At 38.5% G+C, this 21,572-nt stretch overlaps 1 protein-coding gene across 1 annotated transcript in view; it reads left to right on the forward strand.

Moving 5' to 3' along the window:
* LOC124169315 (chitin synthase chs-2-like) overlaps positions 1 to 21,572 on the forward strand; it is an 83,220-nt gene that overhangs the window by 31,321 nt on the left and 30,327 nt on the right. The window contains exons 3-13 of the mRNA XM_046547898.1: positions 2,583 to 2,830; positions 7,606 to 7,899; positions 9,728 to 10,054; positions 11,802 to 12,001; positions 12,092 to 12,245; positions 14,459 to 14,661; positions 15,219 to 15,407; positions 17,065 to 17,305; positions 18,969 to 19,231; positions 19,732 to 19,942; positions 20,478 to 20,678. Coding sequence (XP_046403854.1) covers positions 2,583 to 2,830; positions 7,606 to 7,899; positions 9,728 to 10,054; positions 11,802 to 12,001; positions 12,092 to 12,245; positions 14,459 to 14,661; positions 15,219 to 15,407; positions 17,065 to 17,305; positions 18,969 to 19,231; positions 19,732 to 19,942; positions 20,478 to 20,678 — 2,531 coding nt within the window. The remainder of the gene's footprint in view (positions 1 to 2,582; positions 2,831 to 7,605; positions 7,900 to 9,727; positions 10,055 to 11,801; positions 12,002 to 12,091; positions 12,246 to 14,458; positions 14,662 to 15,218; positions 15,408 to 17,064; positions 17,306 to 18,968; positions 19,232 to 19,731; positions 19,943 to 20,477; positions 20,679 to 21,572) is intronic.

Here is a 21,572-nt window from a genome sequence, read left to right on the forward strand (position 1 = left end):
CGATGATTTTTTTTGCTCATTCGGCATGTGATGTTTTCCCAATTTTTCTCTTTGAATTATTTGATTTCCTTTTCGCAACACGACGCATTTTTAGCATACACATGTACTTGGATTCCTTTCATATTGAATTAAGGTCTCGTGGACTCTTGCAATTCAAGCCAAGTTTTCGAACCTTTGGGTAAGAACCATAGAAAACCAGATAGAGGGAGCCAGGGATGGAATGGGTTCTTCCTCCAGAGTTGGGGACGGTCAGTCAGACGGACGGAATCTTTTCACTCAGAGAGCAGGCAATCATCTAACAACAGGCTCCAGAGAAGCGTCTTGCTGGTAAATCATGCTTTTTCCATCAAGAGAATTATAAATTTTAATTGTGTAAGAATATAGCTTTTCCTGTTGTTTTTTTCCTACTCGGTAGGGAGTGAAAAGCTCTAGTAATAACGGAATTCGATTCGAAAACTAGGCATAAATGGTAAAAAAAGGTTGGCAATATCATTTTGCAACATAAAAAGAAACCAAATTCATATTTATCTCAATAATTCGTCGTGTTGCGACACGAAAATGCAACAATTCAAAGGAAGTTTCCGTGTGGAAAAAGGGGAATACATCAGACGTCGCAAGTGGACAAAAACATTTAATCGCACAGAATTAAAATTTTAAATGAAAATCATGAATATAATTGTGAATAGCAGGTTTCTAAAAAAAGAAAAAGTAGAAGGAAATTATGAAAAAATCCGCAGGTTAGGAATTGAATATGGAACTTCAGAAAGGTATTCCAGTACCTTCTCCATTGCACCATATTTACAAGTACCTAAGAGGAGCTATTACGAGTGTTTTGAAAGGACTAAATTGCATTCATAAATGTTTACCTGCGTCTTTTTTAATTATTAGGTATGCAATTAAGCTTAATATTAATTGACTGATCTTGATTTTGAGCAATAAACGATTACATTCAACGCGTAGTGCATCTCTTGCGAGCTAATACGTATGTTTACCTGTATCCTAGCGACTGGAACGCCTCTATTTATTGCGACTGGTGGGAATCAATGGAATCATGGGAGTGCAGAATCCTGTGTAGAGCATTTATGGATTGGACGTTCACCACATCACATCGGCAGGAAGGTAATTCGCAGCTGTAGTCGAACTGGTCCGGTGGTATTGTTATATGAGAACAAAACATTCTCGTCCGAATGTGCGCATCGTGAGACGTAAATTTGTGATCGCATGACACGATGCATCCTTTCGAAAATACATCGCGTAGTTTGCGTTCGACACAGGAGATTTGTACGCACATTTTAGACTTTGTTTCTTTTATGTTTCCTATAGACAGCATATATTTTTTATAACAAACTCGCTCATCTTAGCCTGCCATGCTCTCTGTCGCCTTAATCGCACTAATAATTAAATTGCATGATACATGCTGGTGATTGATCACCCCCTGTCAAACACCCTAGAGGTGGCTCGCAGGTTAGTATGTAGATATGTATATGAAATCATTTTTTTAACTTTCGCGTCCTATAATCTCGGTTCCCCACCTTCTTTTTTTATTTTATTGGGGGATATCATTTTTGATACCAGAACATACGAGCGAAAATAAAATTGTTTCCAGTACCCTCTACATTTAACTCTATTACTGATAACACAAAGCAAAACATATTTAATGATAGCAGGATCGCATTACAAATCTTGCCTGTTATTTTAGCATCTGGGGAGGGAGGCATGTGCCCCCCCCCCAAATCCACCCATGATTTTGATTTGATTGAAATTATGCCCCACTGCAAAAATTTTTGGAGTGGAATGACTCGTCGGTAGCTCAACCTGCCAAAGGACTAGATCGGAAGTCAGAGGATACAGGTTCGAATCCTGATCAAGGCAAATTATTTTTTTTTCTGTGGATTTTTTGTACGATAGTACTGGTTGACGGATGGGAAGAACTACTATACCCTCCTGCACGATTCATTAAAATAATCATGATTGCAGTACTTGGAGATATCGTCTTTTTCGGTAATTTTGCCATTTTGGCCCTCCTTTACCCTAACCCAGGAGTCTCCAAAATACGGCCCGCGGAGGGCTTTCATCCGCCCCGCGCAATCGTTTCAAGTAACACGCGATTCTCGCTCGTTTAACTCTGTGAGACGCCGCTAGGAGCATTTCAGCGCTGTACTGCACGTGAAAGTCGCCTTCAACTGTTCGTAAATAAGAAATACGCCACCGGATACTTCAGTAGACGTTGGGATCGAATACTTCAGTCATCGGCAAATTTGCTATCCGGCCCGCGGGGCGATTCGGAACTTGGCATGTGGCCCTCGTGGCCTAGTAAATTGGAGACCCGTGCCCTAACCTATATGCTAAACATTTTCCCTGATTATTTTTCTATAAGTTTTTTTTATATATTTTCTGCCCTACCTTTAAATTATTCCATTTGAGTAATTAAAGGTTCAGTCGCTTAAATACTGACATTGTATCATCTTCTCATTTGTGGGGAAGAATATTGGCCTTTATTTAAAAGAAAGAGTTCTACCCTTTCCAAAAATTACGTTTTGTTAATGTCTACACGTGGTGATGGGTGATTCTCTTTTTTTCAGCACGACAGCCGAGGGCTCACATGTGAAAGGCTGGGATGTGTTTGAAAACCTACCTCCTGAAGAGGACTCTGGATCGAATGCCGAGCACAAATGGATAGAGGTGTCCATGAAAATTATGAAGGTGCTGTCGTACTTTGTGACTTTCAGTATGGTCCTTGGATGTGGCGTGCTTGCCAAAGGGTCTTTACTCTTGATGGCATCGCAGATCAAGCCAGGGAAGGTCACTGAGTACTGCAACTTAGAATTAGGTTAGTGACTCAAAATTTCATGTTTTAATTAGGGATGGACGGATACTGGCTTTTTCTCGGATCCGGATTCGGATCGGATCCTTGATTTTCGGAGCCGGATCTTTCGGACCGGACATTTTCGGATCCTAATGCATTTTCAAATTCCTGACGCTGAGATTCCCCCGATGATTGTTCAATCTCTTGGGAATAGTCACACTATGTGCCAGTCGTGTTTTGCCTTTTTTTATTTTCCACGGCTGAAATTCTCTTACGTAACCTCTGCGAGAGCTTTCATACACAACGGTTCATGAGTAGGACAAGAATCGCATGCGACGGCGCATTCGAAGATAGAATCGGAACTCTTTTCACCCTTATGGCGGTTGCATTCACTGAAGCTATTATGTGAAATTTCACATCAGATCCGATGTCTTCCGTGACTTTGGATCCGATGTATCCGATGAAGGGCTATATCCGCGGATATTTGGAGCCGAGGTATCCGATCCGACCATCCCTAGTTTTTATTTTACTGTGCCAAGTACAAATGGGATAAAATGGCCTTCTACATTTGACGAGTTTCAATAATTTTAATAATTATTTGTTAGCTCGAGGTGCAATAGCCCTAAGAGCTTCGATTTTACAATAGTGGTGAGCTTAAGGTAATTAACATTCCTTTGAAAAAACAACAGATTATATTAGGACTGCTTAAACCTTACAGGTTAGTCCCAAATATATTAATGGTACTAGGCTACATTAAAAAACAAGTTTCAATGAAAAAATGCATAATTTTAATTGGGTAGTATTAATATCCGAGAAAATATCTTTAAAAACACTCACTTCATTTTCGACAAAATTAAGACTATAATTATGACGGTAGAAGAAGTAACGACTCCATAGAAATGTATATTATGTATATTCCACTCCTTCCTTCTCTATTGACCTTTCATGTCCACATAAAACTTAATTGAAATATGTAAAATCATTCTTATCTGTGTGTTGTTTAAATTTATCTTTATGTTCGATAAGTTCGATCACAGAGTTGGTTTATGAGTTTGCTCATAAACAAACCAGTACGAGTATTGAGTTTCGTCGCGCAAATAGCGGAACTGTTTTCGATCTTCAATTTTTATCTTGTTCTCGGACCTCTTGGATCAGCAGGCGATATCATTAAATTTAAAATTGGCTTTATCTGGCCGCTTGATAACGACGAAAGAATTTAAAAAATATACTTTAATTATTAGTATGTCTAATAATTATTTATAAATAACTTTCTGAATTACTCAAATTTGCGTGTGCAATATGCAGAATCAAAATCGATGCCATTTCGAAGAGGGAAATAGCGGCGGCGAAATATTGCACCCTCAAGATAGAGAATAGGCTTGCTCCAAAAGACGTTATTTCGGGATTCCTTATTTCCAAAAGGCCCTTTTTATTACAAAATCATCTATTTTTAATTCCAAAAGGCGCTATTTCGCAATTCCAGAATTTAAAAAGGAGCTATTTTTATTAAAAAAAGACGCTTTTTTATTCCGAAATTCCAGAATTCTGAAAGACGCTATTTATATTACAAAAAACCGCTATTTTTCTGCATACCGGAATTCAGAAAGACGCTATTTTGGAATTTCAGAATTCCGGAAAAAGCTATTTTTCCGAAAGACGCTATTTTTCATTCCTAAAGACGCCATTATAATTCCGAAAGACGCTTTTTTCTGAATACCGGAATGCCATAACTCGCTATTTCGGGATTCTCGAATTTCAAAAAGTGCTATTTGTATTCCGAAAGACGCTATTTTTCTGTGTGCCGGAATTCGGAAAGACTCTATTTAGGGATTCCAGAATTCCGAAAGACGCTCTTTCGGGATTCGGAAATGAGGTGATTCGATATTCCGAAGACGCTACTCCTATGACACATTCACCACGTCATTCACAAGGCTTCTTTTCATGTACAGAGCATATCCAACCTTCATGATCATTATGGTGCTTTATTCTTTCTTTAAGGGAGTCAACATTTTTCTGTTTTAGACTTTCTGATGAGATAATTGCTGAGAGTTTGAAACCTTCACTAACCTCAAATATCTACTTCAGAAAACACCGCAATGCACTATTACACGCACAGAAGTAATCATAAAATTAAATTTACAAATTTCACCCATATACATGAAGTTAAATTGAAACCATAATCGTAATTATTAAACACTGATAGTTCCATGCAGTGCAAGGCTGAAAATACGAACAATACAAACCGACAGGAACTCTGGGGGCCAGAAAGTCATTAGAGCTCATGAACAAATCATTGTCAACTAAATAAATCAATGAAAAAAGATAAATAGGCTATAACGCGGTATATTCTATGCTCTTACCTTCGAGAACAACATATATATACAAGCAAATGAAATATTTGTGGTGCGTAACCAAGAACAATAATAGCAATAAGTGAAGCTCAATTTCTCTAAGGAGCAGAAGTGGTGCCGCTCCATTTATCGAGATACTTTTGGAAATCACTGCACATGGGAGTAATTATGAAAGTGTCCTGGCGGAGGAGGTCAGGACCAGTGCAATGTATGCATCCATACAGTGGCGTAACTAGGAATATGCTTTGGGGTGATAAGAGGGGATGGGGAAACGCGACCTCCCCCCGTTTTAGGAAAATTTTGGAAAAATGACATGCCTGCAAATACATTTTACACAATTTTAGCACTTAAAATTCGGGTTTCATTAAAAGGTTACAGTAAAATTGACTATAAGTCGAAACTAGACAATAGTTTTGAATATTATTTTTATTTCTCTGAAGCTTTGGGGGGGATCTATCCCCCTCATCCCCCCACATAGTTACGCCACTGCATCCATATACCAATTATACATCTTGCATCTTTGTTTCCAACATGTTCATGGGAAAGCTGCTTTGCCCATATAACACTTGCTCCCTATGCCTATTTATGGGCCGGCATTGGGCCGAAATATGGGCCTATTTATGTCCACAGTTTACTGGTACTATTTTCCTCAATATATGTTTTTATCAAAATTTAATACAGAGCGATCTTGGTAATCCGACACATGTGATATCTTATACCAAAAACAATCATCGGATTATCAAAAACACTGTATTACTGGAAGCATGTTGGAAAAAATCACAATGCACAAAAATTTTTTGAGGCATAATTTTTCAATTTTATATACCCTATAGTGACGCCAAGTATCCCTATTGCTTAGGGTGTGAATCAAGGAAGATTTAACCAAGCTAGTTATAACGATTATGGTTGATAAAGGCAGAACTAAGCCTGCAGGCTTAGTTCTGCCTTTATCAACCATACACCCCTGTGTGGAGGAGAATAGAGGGGGTTAAGTGCACGGATAGGAACAAAGAGCGAAGAATTGCAAGGTTTGATGGGTGAGGATATAAAACCTCTACATGAGACACGGATGAGACAGAGGGTCGGGATGGACTTGACTTCACTTGCTTTTTATGTAATCTGGCCCGAATTGGACCACAATTGGACACAGCTGTGACTCTGCAAGGAACATTTCTTTTCCCGATTCAATGGGTCACATAACCAAAACTTCATGCAAATTGTGAACTGATGAACACCTACATACATAACAATAAAACATATGCATCTATTGAAAAATCTTTTATTTAAAACTGATGAAATTATATTAGCTGAAGGGAGGTCGTAAGCCCTGCACCCCGGATGACTAGGCATGTCAGATGACAATTAAAGGCCAGATTACATAGATTGCACTGTATTATCATGTTATAGGGAGTTATGGCAGTGGTAATAAGATTCACACAGCGTTAGTTCAACAAGATATATTCGGATATAAACGGATACAACTCAATGGTACATTAGGCGCGAACACACAGAGAGAACACTAGCGTGCACCGGAAGTGCGCGCGCACACAATCGACAATCATCCAATACAATCGATAGTATCGAACAATCGATACAGGATCATAGCAGACAGACATAAAGAAACTATTGAGCACACCCTTCAACAATTATTACCTATTAAATTGTTACAAGTAGGCCATTGGCCTGGTGGTAACATGTACATTTGATGCAAAAGCAATAGAAAACGTTATAAGAAACCCTTGGTCCCTACTTCAACTGCTTTTTAAAAATATGTAAATTTTTCGGGAAGGACTCAAATACTTTTGCTGGTAGGTCATTCCAGTCAGTGGCGCAGCGAGGGGGGGGGGTTTTGGGGGTTAACCCCCCCCCCCCCCCCCCAGAGCTCAGAGAGATATTTAAATTTAATCCATTTTACTTAATTGGATTGATATTACTAATAGAATAGTGTAAGGATTAATAAAATATCCCTCAGAAAGCCGTAAAACTCACCATTTTGAACCGTTTATCTTAAAACTCCGCAATTCATTAATCTTGCACCCTCCGCTTATCCTGGTGGGTATTCCATACCCCCACACACACTGGTATTAGTTGCACCCCTCCAGCCTTAATTCCTGGCTGCACCCTTGGTTCCAGTCCCTTATGGTCCTATTCAAGAAGGAGAACTGCTTCGCATTTGTCCTTTGTGATCGGCACTTTATCTTGTACTGGTGATCATTTTTACCAACAAAGCTGGGTTTTGAAATGTCCTTCCCAAATTATTTCCATGCTTTTTCCCACTCATTATTCTAAATATGCCATATAGCCTGCTTCTTTTCCTCCTCTCTTGTAAACTCTCCCACCTTGGTGTATATGTATGTATAGGCATATTATTTTCATTACTTGGCAACAGCTTTCCACCTACCAGTTGTGGATGCATTGAATTCTGATCGTTGAGGAAATCATTTGCAGGCCCAGAGAAACACTTCACCTCTACGATTCCTGAGGCTGAGCAAGTGGCGTGGACGTGGCTGTTGTTGATTGCAGTGATAACACCGGAGCTTGGTTCTTTCATGCGTTCTATCAGGATTTGCCTTTTCAAATTCTGGGATTCACCACCTCTTCCATATTTCCTGTTTGTGGCTGGAATGGAGACGCTCAATGCTATTGGGACCTCTCTCTTGGTCTTCACGATTCTCCCAAATTTGGACTCCCTCCGTGGTGCTATGCTGACCAACTGTGTATGCTTCATACCAGCTATTCTCGGTGAGTAGCCTTTTTTCCAACTGTATGTATTCAGTAATCTTTTTTATTTTGAAAATTGTACCTGCTACTATATCATGGGCTTAGTTTTTCGTTAAACCCTTCACAGGTTGTCCTCATGGTGATTGAAAAATTTTTGGGCCATTTTGCCGCATCAATATTTGGTTGACCCCAATTTTCTTGACGGATGTTGGTCTCTTTCACAAGGGAATTCAGAATGCAACAAGTATCAGTGGGAAACTGGGACCAGCCAAACATTGTCGCTGCAAAATAGCCCAAAAATTTTTAATCACCATTCATGGATTTGTGAATCAGTGCATGAACCTATGATCTTCAGTTTAGCAGGCAAGGATTTTACCTCAACACCACCGAGACTTACTAATTTGTTTTCAAATACTCTGAAAAATTGGTTTTGGCTCCCTTGAGACTGAAAAAAATATTGTATGACTTGGTGTTGTCCAAGCCATTGGTATTCAGGAACTGTTATGGGGTTTTCAGCTGGGTCAATATCTCTATGGCTTCCTACATTCTGTCTGGCGCATGTGCAGGGTCTTCTGGGAAATGAGTACCTACCTGTGTATCTGTTATTCACACAGACTTCCTTCAGCATGAGCTGAGTTGGGAGCTGAAATTTTAGAGGCCGTAGAAATGTTGACTTGACTAAAAACCTGATAGTAGTTACTGAATGGAAAAAAATTAAATGGAGACATAATATGCGGACTGGACCTGAAGCAAACGTAGTCTATTTTCTTAATCGCCTAATATCTTGTATATTTCTATAACTAATGGTAAAATAGATCCTGGAGTATAGGTCCAATGTACATGATGCAAAAAAGTTGTTAGCCAACATTTCAGTTTATTTAAAACCATCATCTGAGCTTAGCATTGCACATATTTATTCTTGATTTATATATCAATAAATATACTCCAGGATGTATTTTACCAATGAAATTAATCGAGGTCAAGGTAAGAAGAAAGAAAAATTAATTATTTCTATAAAAAAGTCCTATCTAGGTCAGTTATCCCTTGTATAGCATTTAAATTCTATTTCTTCTTTTAAAGTGAAATTTGGAGAGTTTGGTATTGTCATTTTGTATTCAAGCACTCAAGAGCATGTTTTCATGACTGTCCTGATCCAATATTATTTCCCAAGTGTGATCACTCCATGAAATCCTCCTATCTTAGGCCAGTGGCGGATACAGAAGAGGGGCGCAGGGGGCGCGCGCCCCCCCTTTGCGGGGCCACCCGTATTGCCAAACATAGCAGAACCATAATTTTAACTTTTTTATATCATAAGATGGCATTGTCTTGAATGTGTGTTAAATCACTTCAGTTAAAACTTCTGAAGCTCTGCATGTGACTTGATTATTTTTTATTGCGATAAAAGTAAAGGTAACTCAAGATGTCTTTTGCGCCCCCCCCCCCCCCTTGAATTTTCTCTGTATCCGCCACTGTCTTAGGCTAGTAGTTCCTATCTTAAGTAGGTTTTCACAGGTTTTTCACACACCCTTCTGGAGTGGGCATTTCCCTACAATTGGTTTTTTATGCTGAAGGATATTACTTCCTTATCCTCATGTTTTTTCTCACGAAGAGAAATATTTTTCACGCAAAATTTCCACATATTCTTGTTTATCCGGTTTCACATTCCAATTGGTGAATATTGTACTTGTATATTTTTCTATTGTATATGTATGTTTTCTATTGTAAATGGTTATTTACCTTCATACATCTATGTATGCGATGACTCTAGGTAGAGGTTAGGCTGAAGAGGGGACTTTTTAGTCTCAACCTCACCTGAATAATGACCTATCTGTTTATCTTTTTTTACCAGGTTTTCTTTCACGCAATGAAGATAACCAAAGAGAATCAAAGGGCCCCTCAATCTCGAAAACTGATGAAACTCAAGATAAGACTGCTTCTTTTGAGGAATTTTTCAATTCAGAGAAATCGTTTTTGGAAGTCATTCGTGGTCTATCACGCAAAGGATGGATTATGTACGGAGTGGATTTTTTTGCTATATTCTGCCAGGGGATGGGGTTGATTCTTTGGGCTTTTGTTGAAGGCATAGATAACCCACGTTTGTGGGCGATTCCATTTGCCCTGCTCTTCATTTCTGCTGGCTGGTGGGAAAACTACATATCCAAATATTCACCATTTCGTAAGTATCCGATTGTTTCATAGCCCATCCAACATCCATGGGTTATGTAAGAGAGGTTAATGTTATTGATACATGGGCATACCCAGTGAGGGGCAGCTCACCCCCCCCCCCCCCCCCCCCCCATAGAAGCAAAAGTCGTAAAAATCATTACTGAATTGAAGCGAAAGTATTCAACAAATTTTCTTTAAACCCACAAAAATGATATGTATTAGCGTAAGATATGTTACTAAAATAAAACTATTTTTTTCAAGGAAATACATTATTTGTCTGTATAGTCCCCCATTTTTTCCAAAAATGCCCATGATAAACGTAAAGCGGGGCACTGTATTCAAACGCACTTTTTAAATTTTTTCCGGAAACTCAAGCCCCAAAATAAGGGGGGGGACTATATTCGGAGAAATAAGTAATCTCATAAACTAATAAAGCGCTAATAATTTTCTTAAAATGTTGGTTTCATTCACCTTTTCCATGCTAAAATGCCACAATTTGGCTTGCCCCCTCCCCCCAGTTATGATCCTTTGTACGCCCTTGTATTGATAGCAATCATCAGGCCTGTGCTGGACCCCTTCCTAGGGTGGTGGACGGCTATGGGCAGAGGGTGCCAGCACTATACAGGGGGAGGATCACCGGGAGTGTGGAATATAATAAATAAATTTTGAAATTTTAATCCTTAACGACTTGAGATTGAATTGAATCGTACTAGATGAAATTATATTAATTTAAATTATTATTTTGTGTACTCTGGTCGGTGTTTATTATGCTTTTAAACAAAACATGATTGAAATCAAGTTAACTGCTCAATTATTATGTATGAAGACTGTAAATTTTGTCAGTTTCAGAACAGGAGGGCACGGAGGGATATGTCCCAGTGGCCCAGCATGGTCATGTCATGTAGTAATCAATTAAACATTTGAAGTACCCAGTAATTTTCAACTGCCAATTGTTACTTTTTGTGTTTAAAAGGAATATTTTGGCGTAGATTCATGTGTAATACCTGTGTCAGAAGCAAGAGATAAATTATTCTCTCATCATTGGGATTATATTAGATTGGTGACATTCCGAAATTTTGATTTGAACCTTTTAAGCCATTTTTCCTTACCTTTTAATGTCACATACTTTTCCATTCATTTCATAGCAGCAAAAATATTTAGTCTGAATTTTTTTAGTGTCAATGGTCAATATTATGTTTAGATGCATAAGAGACTCAAAAGAGAGATATCTTGTGCCCCTATTACCGAACTGAAATATCTGATATTGGGCCTTTGCAAGGATGTGAGAGGACATAATGCTAAAATATATTTCTAGAGCCCTAATTTTTTTGTTATTATTATTTACTGAACATAAGATTACCATCTTAATATTAAGTATTTGGCTATCATTTATGAGAAAAAGCTGAAAAAGGTGGTTTAGTCTCAGGAATAACGTATTTTTGTTTGTAGTTCTATTATTTGAGGATTGAAGATGCCAATGTAAATCTTGTTAGGTATTATTATTGCTTCTTAAATGCCATCATTTGTTATATATTAACTCTAGTTGTTTAAAAATTCAGATAAATTAAAGAAAAAGCTATGAATTTACACATGATAGTACTCCAAAACACTCATTGAAAATATTTCAAACAAAAAAGAATTTTATGGTCTAGAAGTATTTTCAATGATTATGCATGCCCATTCCACCATGTATTACAATTATGTATCTCTCTCAATATATGTCCCATTCCTTCTCAAAATATTGTCACCTCTTTCAGCTTTCATGAAAGCCATCAGCAAAGTAAAGGACAATCTGAAAACAACAAGATACTTCATTTATTCTTTTGTCTCCGCTTGGAAAATTGTGGTGATTTTTGTGGTCTGCCTTTTATCTCAACATTTCAATGGTATGAGTGTCAAGAATTTTTTCACCAAAGTAGAAGAGGGCTTTAGTGATCATCAAGTCTCCGTTTCACAGGTGGGCAGTGCCAACGTGTGCATTCATTTCATTCTTGTCAGTTCCACCGCTCTTGCTTGTTTATTTTGTAAATTTTGGATTCTTTTTCAGGTTCAAACCGTCTACAATTCACAGAGTGGAAATTTGCCAGATATATCGGCTGCTGTGCCCATTGGGGAGAGCATCGGAGTAAATGTATCATTCTTGCCCCCAATTCTGGTCTGCATTGTCCAGATTGTTTCGGCATACTTTTGCTATATATTTGGTGAGTAATTTTTTAATAATAGTGCATATGCATGCTGTGGTTTATTTGTAAATTTTCCAGGATGGGATTCCTAAATATTTTTTTAATATTACCTAAATATTATGGAAAGTTAATTTTCATTTCCTGCAAATCCCAGGGCCCTATATGCTGGAGTGCACTGAGATAGTGTGTGATGTGATTTTTTAAATTAAGAAAGAACTTGGATTCGGAAATTGTAGAAAAAAAATTGTTTTTAATGCCGCTCTTATATATGTTGTAATTTTTTTAATATGCAAGAACTGAGATATAGAACTTGAGGAAAAATAGTATTTTAAGGCTATTCTCATGAATACCTACTCCACTTAATCCTTGACAACAATCATCTAGCAATCTTGAAGGAAAAGATCTTCCTAGACTTCAGCCTCCACTGAAATTTACTGCCTTTGATCCATTAGCTTATGTACTCGTATTTCATAGGGTGGAAATCAAGTGCTTAGTTCCTTAAAATATTTTCACTTGTTTATTATGCGTGTGTGGTTTTTATTCTTGTTTTCACCCAAATTTTTGTTTAACCTGAATGTTTGCTTGGGGCAGAAAAATCAATTGCTTCTACCCTCTTGTGAGAAGAGACCCCTTGTGGGAACAGAGGAAGTTCATGCCAAGGGTGTTGTCGAAAGTGCCAATAATCAAATTAACTGGATTTTGAGTTCACTTGATGACGCAGTTCAACCATCTCATGTGAGAGTTTCCAAAGGATGTACCCCAAAGAGACATTTAGTGGCCATGGCCAAGTTGAAGAAAAAAACTATGCATCTAATTTCCAATTGTACCAAATGACCCGTTGTACCCAAGTATTTAACGCACGGCAGGAACAAGTGACTTTTTTACGTAGTGACGCACACAGGTGTAAAGTTAAATACACCAAAGGATGAAGTTCGCCGTAAAAAAATATTTGACTATTTGAGAGTCGGGATTCGAACCTGGATCTCCCGAATGCCGGTCAGGCGTGTTAACCAGTTCCACCACCAAGCCATTTTCTCAGAGCGAACTTAGGGATGGGTTTTACCGAACAAGATGTTGACGTCACAAGTCCACACTGTGGCACATGTGGCGAGGGTCGTGCTTACTAAGCCACTGTCGGGGTGAAAAACCCTTGTTTTGTCGCTGGTCTGCGACCACGGATTTCAAAGCACTGCAGAAACAAGTGACTTTGTATGCTGTCATGCCCACGGGTACAAAGTTAAATACACTAAAGCAGGGGTCTCCAATTCACTGGGCCACGAGGGCCACATTCCAAGTTCCGAATTGCCCCGCGGGCAGGATACCAAATTTGCCGATGACTGAAGTATTCGATACCAACGTCTACAGAAGAATCCGGTGGCGTATTTATCATTTACGAACAGTTGAAGGTGACTTTGACGTGCAGTACAGCGCTGCAATGCTCCTAGCGGCGTCTCACACATTTAAACAAGCGAGAATCGCACGCTACTTGAAACGAGTGCGCGGGCCGGATGAAAGCCCTCTGCGGCCGTATTTTGGAGACCCCTGCACTGAAGGATGAAGTTCGCCATGAAAAAATATTTGACTTAGCCGGGATTCGAACCCGGATCTCCCGATTGCCGGTCAGGGCGTATGCTCTGTCCATAATATTATATTGACGATAATAATAAGTTAGTACCCTGACTTAACACTGAAATTTGCATGGACACTGATTCATAGGCGGATCTATGGGGGAGCATGGGTGCACATAACCCCCCCTGCAGACCCTTAAAAACTAGGCAAAATTTTAATAAGGTCCCGCTATCATTGCGCTCATTTTGTATTACGAGGTATCCTTGTGCCCCCCACTAGAACAAAATCCTGGATACGGCCTTGCTTGTGCCCCCCCTCAGAAAGAAATCCTGGATCTGCCCCTGCACTGATTTAAAATTGGTATTTCTAAAAGGTTAATTTCAAAACTTGTATTATAGAATACATACAAACTTATCATGGTTTTTCATTCCTCTTATTATGCCATAGGAGCAGCCTTGTTGCCACAAACAATCCATTTATTATATGTATTCACTTATACCTCATCTTTTAAAGTATAAGAGTCATGATATTTTTAATAATAATATTGTGAATTATATAAGGTTAGATTTTACTTATTGTTTCCTTATATTAATTTGTACTATGATGATTTGCCAATTTATGTCATTGATTTTCATATTTGATTCCATTAATTATTCAACCAGGTAAATTTGCCTGCAAGATATGCATTCAAGAATTCAGCTTTGCATTTCCTGTGAACCTCACAGTCCCTGTGACTGTAACAGTGTTGACACTTTTGTGCACCAACAAGGCCACTGACGCATGCTATTATCACGGAACTTTGCCTGATTACTTGTTCTTTGACTCTCCTTCAATGTACATGCTCACTCAGTACATATCCGAAAAGGTAAGATGCATGAATACTAATTAGAGAGTGGAAATCAAAGGTGACCCTATCGAAAGATAGGGCAGAATTTTTTGAAGGGAACATAACCTTTGGACTGATAAACTTCTCATTAGTTGGGCGCAAAGAAAAACACGTTAGAATCAAATGTGGGAATATTATCTCAAAGCCATATTTAGGCCAGTTAAATAAAGCATGACGTAAAACATAAATTCATGTAGTTTTAATTTTTTTATCTGCTGTTGGAACCAGTGCCTATATTAAAAATACAGATTTGCAACTCCAAAAAACCTGTGGGACCCCAACAGAGAGCAAAATACTGCAAAAATTTCAATTTTTTGCATTTGCTTTTTTCTCCCAAACTATGCATTATTTGGGTAGCTAATTATTTAGCATTTAAAGATGAATAGATTTTCCATAGAATTAGTCCTTAATCAGCTCTGTACAAGTAATAGTTCTGGATTTCCATCTCCTCAAAAGTAGCCCTTTTTGGCAAAAGTATAATTTTTTTGTTTAGTCAGACGTGTTCTAACGATCTGAATGTTCTTCTCCCTTTGCAGCATGTTTGGGTGTGGGTGTTTTGGCTGATTTCACAATCGTGGATCACCATTCACATTTGGGCTCCTAAGTGTGACCGAGTTGCTTCAACAGATAAGCTCTTCGTCATTCCGCTGTATTCATCAGTTGTCCTTGATCAATCTCTGGCACTAAACAGGCGGCAAGATGACCAACCTGACTTGCTGAGCGAGGTTAAGTATTGGAGAAATATCTTACTTTTCAAATCTTGTCTCCGAAATTGTCTTGTACTCCAAATTTTTATTGACATTAGTGACAGTGTTAAAGAAATACATGCACAGTACACGTGAGGGATGAGGGTTGTAGGTAGAAATTTAACCACGTATGTATTTATCTCCAAGAAAGGCAATGGTTTTGCATAAAGTCGAACAAATTAAAATACATCAAATAAATCGTGTGATTGAGACCAAGAATAGGGAAAAGGGGAGGGTTGGCATCAGTGGCGGCTCGTGAGTCAAATGCTGGGAGGGGCACACTCCACTGGGGGGTCAACATTTTTGATTATTTCATGTATTATAGTGAGTTTTTAAGGCAATCTAGAGACCACTAATACACAAAACAATCACTAACACTAAAACACTAACAATCACTTACTCAATTAACTCAACTACAACTTGGCCTATTTACATTAAAACAATTTATGCATGATAAGTCAACTAGTCATCAAAACAAGGTATTCTGCAACACTGCAACACCAAGATTATATGGCAGCCAGGCGGCACGGCGATGTCAACTCACTAGATATACGTCGCTCTGCGCATGCTCGGGCGGCGTCCCAAGACTTCTATAAGGCACAAGCTTAGACGCGTCATAGCACTAGCAGCCCCCACCACTACCACTCTTCATATAACTGCATGTTAATATGGATTGGGACGTTCTGGCCAGAGCCCCGCGGCTACATATACGAACTTCTCGCGCTATTTTTTTCGTGTTTTTCTACATTTTCGATGTATGCGATTGAAAAAACACCTTGGTTTATAGTATCATAGCAATTGAAAGGGTACCTATTTCATTTTTATTTCCTTTTTCAATTCTTTGGGAGGAGCGGTGTCCGAGAGTCCTTATGGGCAAGCCGCCACTGGTTGGCATTAATGGTATGCAATTTTCAAGTGGCCATTTATCTGCTGTGGTTGGCATCAGATAGTTTTCTGAATGGCAGACTCCAAGTTGTCCTTGTATGGCGAGGAGTTTGTCTCAAAAATTGTCTCAAATGTTGGAATTACTTTCTCCGTTTCCATCCATCCCTGATAGGCTGAAAAATAGTGACTCATTTTGACAGGCAAGGTACGTACATGCAAAGTGGGAGTGATAAATGGCCTCCTCTTTACCTTTTATGAGAGAATGCCATGTTATAATGGGCAGATTACACTTGACACTTTTTTTATGAGTGATGAACAGTGAACAACAATACTTCAGCAAATTTTATCCTCTCAAAGCAAAAGTTACATAATTAGGGGGATTAGGAAAATTCTATCATTACGCTCGTAAAAACTTGAGTTAGTCTTTTGTTGGGTGTAAACTGTGTACAAAAAAATTAATGGTAACAGTTATGGATTAGATTCTTAGCAATGTAAAACTGCATTAGTGATGGCTTTTGGGCGTTCCTCTGCGTAGTGTTGGCAACGACTGTTTCTCCAGACAGTTTCTCATCCCCTTCAGACAACTCTACACGTAGGAATGCCCGAAAGCCATTAGTAATGTGGGGAAACGCAGCAGATACGTTAGATACTGTGTAAAACTGTGTCTAAATCCTCATTTGTATGTTTTAAATTCATTTTAGTATATTTATTATGCAATAGTACTCCATGTAAATATATTTTCAACTTTCAGGAGCTGGATGATTTCCTGGAGACAAGCGATAAGCCTGATTCAGGACGAATGACTGATAATCAGGTGAAGGCATCTGATTGCATTCCACGCATATACGCATGCGCAACCATGTGGCATGAGACGAGGGAGGAAATGATTGAAATGCTCAAGTCTATAATGCGTCTGGATGCCGACCAGAGTGCCAGACATAATGCTCAGCAATACTTCAGAGTTGTCGACCCAGACTACTACAAATTAGAAAGTAGGTCATTGCTCTTACCTAGACTCAATATTTGTAAATTAGATGTCATCTTCATTATGGACATCACTTGGATTTTAGTTTATTGGCATTTGTCTCCTGCCATTTCAGATATGACATTCATATTTTCATATTCTGCTGCCGTATCAATAGTTTCCTATCACTATTGAATTAATTCTCTGCAATTTCATGAGGGATTCAATTATTCAGTCCGGTTTCTTTATAAAAGAGAAAATAATTCCCCAAGGGACCAAAGAATGGCTTGTAACAGAGGGGATTTCATATCATTGCTACATGCGGAGAAATTTGCATTGGCGATCATAATTAAGTCCATTGGACCGGAAACTAAAGTCGTTATATGCAGGATTTTGTTACATGTGTGGTTGTTATAAGCGAGTTTTACTGTATTTCTAATAATGAAAACATTAAGAATTCTAACAGAGTATTATAGGTACTATATGTACAACACTATTACATGCATGACTGCAACCATAGTAGCATATAAGCATGTGTTGGTTGCATATAGTGTAGGATTTAGTGGGATTATTGTTATTATCTGGAATTTTTTTACTGTATCATCCATCCATCAGCTCTTGCTGAACATCTACATTTTTAGTGATTCATTGTATTAAAAAATTACAGCTTTTTCAGTGAACTAAGTAACAAAACTAATAACCAAGTGAAATAAGTTACGAAATTACTACCAAAGTCGAAAAATTCAAAAATTTCTTCGTCAACTTGATATCGAGCAAATGTGTAATCTCTGCTTTCACAATCATATACGTCCATCTCTGGGCCACTTCAACCACTGAAAATCAAAGAATGGCCTGAGTAAAGTTAGTAGCACTCATTTTTGGAAAATTATAAAGGATTTTGCAAAACATTTTGGGGTACGCTATCATATTACTTGGCTTTTTTTCCATAAAATATGAACGCAGCAAATTTGTACTCGATTACCCACAATGCAGTTAGTCATATCAGTCTTTTACTATTTTACGGAACTAGTTTTCAATCCATTGGTTTGTAAAGTTTTGAAAGTGTATCTCTTCAGTAACGGTTCTAGACATTTTTCTAGTGTAAGCAAACAACATTCCACCCCCCTCCCTCAAAAATAACCTGAGAGGTAGAAGGATTAGTACTGAAAATTTTAATTAGTGCTTAGGTGCCTCCTTTTACGTGGTACCCTACATGGCTGCATACTCAGCTTAACACTTAAATGGGCCCTGATTCTCTATCTCGTAAGCCCAGGAGGCAGCGATCAGAATGCAGATATGTATGTCAGTCTTTTACTCTTTCACCAAACTGGTTTTCAATCCATTGGTTTGTGAGGTTTTGAAAGTGTTTTCTCTTTCTCGTAGCTGTAAATGCGTGGGAGAGTGATCACCATTGGGACTCTTCCATTCTTATTGCACTGCTGTCATTACTCATTGTTTTTGGGAAAGAATACAACCCCAAGATTTAATGGGATGACAGCAGTCCAACCCGAGTTTGAATGCACTGCTCTTCACACATCCCCTCCCATTTCTCCATTCTCTCCTCTCAATCACATTCAAACCAGTGGAGCCACACAAATTCATGTTTACCCTCAAACAGAACTATCCTCCATGACTCGAGGCTCTCCGTGGTGCCTGCAGATATGTAATTTCATATTGTTTTTTACCTGCAGTCCACGTCTTCTTTGATGATGCTTACGAGTTGACTGATGATGAAGATGAAGAAAAGGTGGTGAACCAGTTTGTGAAGCTGCTGGTGGCAACGATTGATGAGGCAGCTTCACATGTTCACGAGACTCACGTGAAAGTAAGACCTCCAAAGAAGTACCCAACACCTTACGGAGGACGTTTAGTCTGGGTCTTGCCAGGAAAAAATAAAATGATTGCCCACCTGAAGGACAAAACAAAGATACGGCAAAAGAAAAGGTGGAGTCAGGTAAAGTATGCTTTAGATTAATAATCACATATTCCATTGTAATTTCCAGTGAATTGTAGTCATTCCCCATTGCCTAGTTACCATTCCCGAGGGGCGAAACATTCACTTTTCTTAAATAATTGAACTGTGGTATGGAAAAGAAAAATATTTATTGATTTTATGCATTTGTGATATCGCTTTTAAAATTTAAGAAAGAGCTATCAGTGATCAACAGTTCCAATAACTGTTCTGATATTACTTTTTTTATAATTTACATTTTTACCTGTGCTTTTTCTATGGAATTCATAACTTAACTTCCACTTTAATGATTCTCTAATTGGTTTTATTAATAATGAGTTACCTTATTTCACCTGTTCCATTCAGAAAACTTCCTAACTAACTGGATACAACTACAGATATTTTTCAACTACATATTTTGACCAATGATGCATGAAATGATGCTATGTAGCAACAATTTATTTCTACTAAGTACGTTGCTGATAATTCTTTTCTCTCTGCAGGTGATGTACATGTACTACCTTCTTGGTCATCGTTTGATTGATCTGCCAATGCCAACTGCCTGCAAAGAAATGAGAGCTGAGAACACATTCATTCTTGCTCTGGATGGAGACATTGACTTTCAACCTCAGGCCGTACAACTTCTGGTCGATCTCATGAAAAAGAATCGCAACCTAGGAGCAGCGTGCGGCCGTATTCATCCAGTTGGCTCTGGTTATTACTATTATGCATATTCATCATTCTTTGATTTTAATATCCTTTCTTGATTATAAATTACACAGTCCACTGACTGCACACACTATACCAATTGACCCCCTTTAATTTCATCAGCATTCAAAAAAATCTATGAATTTAAAAATAATACCAACTGAATTAAAAATGAATTTAAACAATAGTGTTGTTGGCTGACTTGAGGAGGGGTTTTTTTTGGGCAATAAAATACATGATTACTGGAAGTTAGCTTTGTAAACCATTCGTGTTACATCATAGGAAGCAACTAATAGAACAAAAAAATGAGTAGCACAATGTACAGTCATACCAACCTTGCTACACTCACCATCTTTTGGCTGATAGCTGACACAAAAATCATCCTCCAATAAGGGTTACTCTTCTCGGTAAGAGAATTTTTAACTCCACCAGTCATCAATTGAAGTTAGTCTTTGTTTGCTTAAAAGAAGGTATGTATGTAGTATCATTATGAACTCAACATCAAACAAAGGTATTCAGTTTAAATTTGTCCTTCTAATAGGGCCCATGGTGTGGTACCAAAAGTTTGAGTATGCTGTTGGACATTGGCTTCAGAAGGCAACAGAGCATACAATTGGCAGTGTCCTCTGCAGCCCTGGGTGTTTCTCCCTCTTCCGTGGAAAAGCTCTTATGGACGACAACGTAATGAGGCGGTACACCACCAGAGCGTACGAAGCCAGGCATTACGTGCAATATGATCAAGGTAAGACTTTCTAGTCAGAGGATAAATTTCTCGTGCAAAGTAGAAACATGACAAGGGATAACAAGGGAGGGGCTGCTAGTGCTTCAGCCCCTCCTGTAAAATATTTTTCATGTCCTAAAATATTTTCTGCATGAAATTAAACTTAATTTTGGGTTTATTCTTGTACTAGAGCAGACTCCCAATTATCCGGCTACGGTTTATCCAGGTTGCGAATTATCTATGCATGATTTTTGCTCTCACTCAATTTTTTCCGCGATCTTTACATAAAAAATAAAATTGAATGCAAAATCATCAGAATTAATGCATTAATGCTAGGATACACAGGGCTAATTATTTCCATTAGAATCCCCTTTGTAAAACGGAAGCAATCGCGTGCTAGCTGCACTCACAGGAGCACTGTGCGACCGCACTCCATTATTACGGATAAACGTCCCGCAGCAGTTGTAACCTGGGCAACTTTTCCGAGTCGTGACTATGTGGTGTGGTGCCAGACAGTGTAGTTTCTGACGTCGAGCAGTGTTTTTGAAGCATTGGTGCAAAGCACTTTTCTGTATCCGTGATCACACAGCCACGGATGTGTGGCTTTCAAAACCAAGCCTTACATGGAGCATTGATTATACGAGTATAATCATGTTATCGCAGTTAAAAAGATCGCGAAATAGCGAAGAGAGCTCTCATTGTGTCCTGGAAGCCCTCTAAAAAAGAAACAGAATAGCAGTATAAATATTAATATATTGTTTGTTTTAGGTAAATCATAAGCATTAAAAGACATTGGAGTGAAAGTTTGGGTTATCTGTGTTTTCCGATTATTCTTGCCCTCTCTCCCCGTCATTAGCCCATTAGGATAATCGGGAGTGTACTGCATTTATGCTTACATCTCACAATGTTACAAAG

This window comes from Ischnura elegans, chromosome 12, assembly GCF_921293095.1.
Source record: "Ischnura elegans chromosome 12, ioIscEleg1.1, whole genome shotgun sequence".
Classification (NCBI taxonomy): Eukaryota; Metazoa; Arthropoda; class Insecta; order Odonata; family Coenagrionidae; genus Ischnura; species Ischnura elegans.